Raw genomic sequence first — 6451 nt, forward strand, 5'->3', positions numbered from 1 at the left:
CGCTAATAATAGATTACTCTAGTTTGTGAATTATAATAACAATTTGAAATTTTGTGTAATTCTCATCTTGATATTGTTAGTTTACCTAATAGTTTTATTTTTCAGGACCAGCAAATATGTCATACGTATGTCCAGGGATTCTTACACATTACTGAAGCGCCACCTGCAGGCGAAGAAGAAAAACTTCCTTCTAAATCTTATACAGGAGCACCTTTATATAGATGTATTTGATGGGATTCCTAGAAACAAGAAACAGATCACTGCAGTGGCAGGAGCACTGGGGGGAGAGGCAAGAAGAGATGCTAATAAGGTTAGTGATAACGAGTAGAGTGAAATACGCTCAAGAGCAATGTACATGCACGTGCTTTATTTATGCTACTCAAAATCAGAGCATGCTGCATATGATACATACAAATTAATTAAATACAACAAAATTCTCGTAGTAAAATAAAACAAAGGAAAAACAAGACAACGCCTACTGCATCAAATTTTGAACAATTGTAGAAGAAAAAGAGTAAATTTATGAGTTGTTAAAGTTGTAAAACCTCACAGCTAAATGCATATATATACCTACTGTGAGCTTGCATATGTTGCAGAAATTCACTACAACTCATTTGTATTGCTACTTTCATAACATTTCTTCTCAAAATTTAAATGAAATTACTTCTCTTACGAAAGTAGCACCACAGTGATGTTTGCACATCCGGGACACAGCATAGTGATCGGCTCGATTCATTAACAGTTCCTTGCTATGAGAAAACAAGTTAGAATTCATTATTCGATGTTTATTCAGAACAAAATTTTGAGATTTGTTTAAATCATATCGTTATCTATATTACTTATGCAATCAGGAAACAAATATAGTATTTTCGTTCGTAGGGCTACTGTTAGCTGTGTAACATAACCGCATCGGACGTGATTTTGCAAATCCCAATGTTTGTAGCACTTATCTGGCTCCATGAGAACATTTCATGATGTTTGCACACTGCAAGTATGCTCACAGTAGGTCTATATAGGCTTTTTGTTGCGAGGTTTATCTATTTGAAAAAGCAGAAATTTCAATAGGTAGGTATAAACTCCTTCTATACACCTTGAACGAAAAACTTATTAAAGAAGTCGGGGATGCTAACCGTAAAATACTTCATTTCATTTATTCTGTTTCTGTTTTATTTGAAAAAAAATATTAAATCGTATTAATAATTTGACTAAAATGTAAAAAATTTTCTTTAGCACTTTGTAGTAATATTCAGCATGCTTCAAATAGACCCCACTAATAACCTAGTTGCAAATTTCCACAAGCGACGGAAAGGCACTGACTAGAATGTTTAACTGCATTGCTTTGCAGTTGTCATAACTTCACGATCGAGGCTCTAGCCATGTCCTAACTTCGTGTAAGTAATACACTCCCCTTGCATGTGCAGGTGAAGGTGTTCTTCGGTCTTCTGAAGGAACCTGACCTCAGTGTGCAGCTAGAGGAGGAGGAGGAAGCCGCAGATGGCGAGGACAAGCCAAAAAAGAAGAAGCCAAAGAAGGAGCTCTTCTCCAGGAAGGCGAAGAATGATCCGAACGCTCCATCTGCCACCAGGCACGTATCTTGGCACGCTATTCTCTAAGGGTCCTTATTTTATGTTTGTCACATGCCTGTTGACATTGTCTGTGAGCAACTATTGCTGTAACTTGCAGAGAATCCCTGCACCTGTCAAAACGTGTGCACGATACAAAAGAATACAATACCGAGAAAGTTCTCACGTTAAATTGACTACGTCACGAATCTTCTATGGTAAAATTTGTAAAATTTTTGTTGCCATTTTTTTACATTAAATGTAAGAACTAACGGGACTAAATGTATCGTCAAATTCTTACCTGATAAAATTGTTTCTCAACTAGTTAAAAATCCAAAAAACCTGGACGATTTGAAATAATGTTCCTGACATTAATTGCTTGCTATGGGCTATGCATGAGTCACGAGTGTATGTTCACATCGAACAGTATAGTAAAATAGGAAGTATAATGCAGCAATTTAACCATAAAAAGTGTCGTATGGTGATAGCCTTACCTTATGCATCTTGTATGGGATTACCAGAATACCACTGCCAGAATTAACCGATGCAGACAAGTTGGACAAGATTCATGCGCTACGGGAGGCTGCGAAAAGAGTGAAACTGGGAGAAGAGAATCTCCCTTCCATCTGCTTCTATACATTCGCCAATACATACCAAGGTATATGATTTCCACAAAGCATTATAGTATTATGATGTACCATCCTTCCACAGTTGTCAATTTCGTTTCAAGTAGAGAGCTGCTCTGCGTCTGTTTCACCTGCTACTGACTACTGGTCTCTCCATTACACAAACACTTCAACTCTACATCTGGCGCCGGGACACACCCCATGTGACGTTCTCTGCTACATCTAGACCCTGCTAATGATGCGGAGCATGTCTTATGAAGCCGGCAGACATAACGGCCACCCACACCCTCATTCGGAAAAAAATGACCGTTTCAGTTTTAGCGTTTTCTTTCTGTAGGTGTTTCCAGTGCTGAGATAGCCGAGGACTCGAGCATGATGGCGGCTGGCTTTGCTGATGGTGTGATACGAGTGTGGACGTTGACGTTGAGTAAGCTACGCTGTATGAAACCACCCAGCGAGCTATCCATCATCGATACTGAGGCAGGTCAGTGATTCAAACTTTTTTTCACAGATTTATGGAGCTTTGTTTGCTCTTAAAAAACAACATCCGTAAAATTCCGAGCTAATCTTTGGTTGGTGGCATTGTCATGGTGCTTGAATATTTCATTGTGAAAGTTGTAGCCAACCATGCAATTGTAGTCACTAAGGTATGTGACAGCATCTATTGCTCTTTGTCACGAATTTATGTTAGGGTTAGGTTTGGTGATTTTTTAGCTCACCTTGGCATCATTAAGATGAGCTATTGCCATGGGGCGTCGTCCGTCGTATGTCCGTCCGTCCGTCCGTCCGTCCGTCAACATTTGGCTATGGTCAACGATAACTTGAGAACCGTTTGACCCACATGTTTCAAATTACATGCAGTTGTTACTCCTATGGGAGAGGTGTGAACGTCCTATTTTGGGGCACGCCAGTTGACCGACTTTTGAGCCACGCCCACTTTTTGGCAAAAATGGAAATGGCCATAAGTCAGTTCAGGTTCATCGGATTTTGCTCCTTTTTTGTATGTGAATGAATAAGGACTGGCCCCAAAACATATCACACAGGTTTTGAGATTTTTTTTAAATTATGCGAATTAGGTAGATTTTGGCAATTTCACTATGCATTTCAGTGTCTGCCTACAGTCAAAGATAACTCAAGAACCATTTGACCCACATGTTTCAACTTGCATACAGTTGTTACTCCTATGGGAGACAGTTGAACGTCCTATTTTGGAGCACACCAGTCAACCTACTCTCGAGCCACGCCCACTTTTTGACAAAAATGGAAATGGCCTTAAGTCAGTTCAGGTTCAACGGATTTTGTTCATTTTTGGTATGTGAATGAATAAGGACTGGCCCCAAAACATATCACACAGGTTTTGATATATTTGTTAAATTATGCAAATTAGGTAGATTTTGGCAATTTCACTATGCATTTCAGTGTCTGCCCAGTGCCTATGGTCAACGATAACTCAAGAACAGTTTGATCCACATGTTTCAAATTGCATACAGTTGTTACTCCTATGGGAGAGATTTGAACGTCCTATTTTAGAGCATGCCAGTCGACCTCCTTTCGAGCCACGCTTACTTTTTGGCAAAAATGGAAAAGGCCCTCTAGATTTATTCGATTTTGTTAAATTTACCTACCTACCTACCTGCCTACCTACCTAATCATACCTATGTGTAATATTGTGTTTTAGATTCTTCGTTACAGTAATTAGACTGGAATATTTTATTACTTTTATTTGCGCTATAATCGAAAACTTTAGACATAGCACCATCTCTCGCCCAGATTTCAGACATTCAGATCTGAAACATTTATTTTCGCATTAAAACTAACCCTAAAACAAAACAGTAAAATTTCTATTAGTATAAAACAGGGAATAAGGACATTTGATCACATTTTGGTCCGTCATAAATGAAACACTTACCAAATTTTAAATATCATCTCCATCTTCTATCACACCCAAGGTGAGCTATAGTGTCATTCACACTTTCATTTAATAATCCTTGCACATACTAATTTCACACAAATCTGATACATTTGTAACACGTAACGGTTGAAATACGATGATTTCAACTTTAAAAATGACAAGATGGAATCGTAAAATTCATATATTACTCAAAACCACTTTGGCACTGAATCAGACATAAAATGGGGTGTGGATCAGTGGATTGCAACTAACCTTTCCCACTTGTGGTGCCTCTGCTTGCACAGATGACGTGTTGGAGCGTATGATGGACGACCGTACGTCGGCTGATGTGAAGGTGCTGTACGGTCACAGCGGGCCAGTGTACGCGACACGATTCAGCCACGATCGCAAGTACCTGATCTCCTGCTCTGAGGATACGATGATACGGATGTGGAGCCTGCTCACCTACACCTGTCTCGTCTGCTACAAGGGGTGAGTGCAGCGTGTGCCAGGTGTTCCACGGGGACCGCAGCTTGTGTGGGAGGGGTGGGTCCGGACTGGGTGAGTGGAGGCGACGGGAGAATCGTTTGGGGCGAAAGTTAATGGTAGTTTTAAGAGTTACTTGAAAAGCTCGATGATTTGCACTGATAAGGGATAATTGTCACTAGTCACGGTGGTTAACTTTGGGTTAAGTTGGAAATGAGTTTAGTTAGGATTAGAGCTAGGGTTGAGGGAGATAGTTCAGGGATTAATGCTCTGCTCACGGCACTCTCATCGGTCTGTGTTATCTGTTGTTGACCCGTATATTCGTCATCGTTCACCCCCAGGCACACGCACCCGGTGTGGGACGTCAAGTTTAGTCCACACGGCTACTACTTTGCATCTGGGGGCCGCGACAAGGCGGCGCGAGTCTGGGCGACTGACCAACACCAGCCCGTGCGCATCTTCGCCGGTCATCTGTCGGATGTCGACTGCGTCCAGTTCCACCCGAACTCGAACTACGTAGCGACGGGCTCGAGCGATCGCACCGTGCGGCTGTGGGACGTACTCACCGGTAACTGTGTGCGCTACATGACGGGACACAAGGCAGCAGTACAGGTGTGTGTGCGTAGGTGGTTGTACAGGTGTGTGTATGTAGGTGGGTGTACAGGTGTGTATATGTATGTGGTTGTACAGGTGTGTGTATGTAGGTGGGTGTACAGGTGTGTGTACGTAGGTGGGTGTACAGGTGTGTGTATGTAGGTGGTTGTATTGGTGTGTATGTAGGTGGTTGTATTGTTGTGTATGTAGGTTGTTGTATTGTGGTGTATGTAGATGGTTGTATTGGTGTGTATGTAGGTTGTTGTATTGTTGTGTATGTAGATGGTTGTATTGGTGTGTATGTAGGTGGTTGTATTGTTGTGTATGTAGATGGTTGTATTGGTGTGTATGTAGGTGGTTGTATTGTTGTGTATGTAGATGGTTGTATTGGTGTGTATGTAGGTGGTTGTACAGGTGTGTATATGTATGTGGTTGTACAGGTGTGTATATGTATGTGGTTTTACAGGTGTGTGTATGTAGGTGGTTGTATAGGTGTGGGTGTACAGGTGTGTATATGTATGTGGGTGTACAGGTGTGTGTATGTATGTGGGTGTATAGGTGTGTATATGTATGTGGGTGTATAGGTGTGTATATGTATGTGGGTGTATAGGTGTGTATATGTATGTGGGTGTATAGGTGTGTATATGTATGTGGGTGTATAGGTGTGTATATGTATGTGGGTGTATAGGTGTGTATATGTATGTGGGTGTATAGGTGTGTGTATGTATGTGGGTGTATAGGTGTGTATATGTATGTGGGTGTATAGGTGTGTATATGTATGTGGGTGTACAGGTGTGTATATGTATGTGGGTGTACAGGTGTGTATATGTATGTGGGTGTACAGGTGTGTATATGTAGGTGGTTGTACAGGTGGGTGTACAGGTGTGTATGTAGGTGGTTGTACAGGTGTGTGTATGTACGTGGGTGTACAGGTGTGTATGTATGTGGGTGTACAGGTGTGTATATGTAGGTGGGTGTACAGGTGTGTATATGTAGGTAGTTGTACAGGTGTGTATGTAGGTGGTTGTACAGGTGTGTATATGTATGTGGGTGTACAGGTGTGTATATGTAGGTGGTTGTACAGGTGTGTGTATGTATGTGGGTGTACGGGTGTGTATGTATGTGGGTGTACAGGTGTGTATATGTATGTGGGTGTACAGGTGTGTATATGTAGGTGGGTGTACAGGTGTGTATATGTAGGTAAGGTGGGTGTACAGGTATGTATGTATGTGGGTGTACAGGTGTGTATATGTATGTGGGTGTACAGGTGTGTATATGTAGGTGGTTGTACA

General features: G+C 41.4%; 1 protein-coding gene across 1 annotated transcript in view; it reads left to right on the forward strand.

Annotated features, from left to right (window-relative positions):
* Window positions 1-6451, forward strand: part of LOC106817746 (transcription initiation factor TFIID subunit 5-like) — a 10608-nt gene that overhangs the window by 2610 nt on the left and 1547 nt on the right. The window contains exons 4-9 of the mRNA XM_014822440.1: window positions 106-310; window positions 1422-1585; window positions 2084-2220; window positions 2526-2672; window positions 4385-4571; window positions 4907-5177. Coding sequence (XP_014677926.1) covers window positions 106-310; window positions 1422-1585; window positions 2084-2220; window positions 2526-2672; window positions 4385-4571; window positions 4907-5177 — 1111 coding nt within the window. The remainder of the gene's footprint in view (window positions 1-105; window positions 311-1421; window positions 1586-2083; window positions 2221-2525; window positions 2673-4384; window positions 4572-4906; window positions 5178-6451) is intronic.

The sequence above is a fragment of the Priapulus caudatus genome, unplaced genomic scaffold (assembly GCF_000485595.1).
Source record: "Priapulus caudatus unplaced genomic scaffold, Priapulus_caudatus-5.0.1 Scaffold1848, whole genome shotgun sequence".
NCBI classification, from domain to species: Eukaryota; Metazoa; Priapulida; class Priapulimorpha; order Priapulimorphida; family Priapulidae; genus Priapulus; species Priapulus caudatus.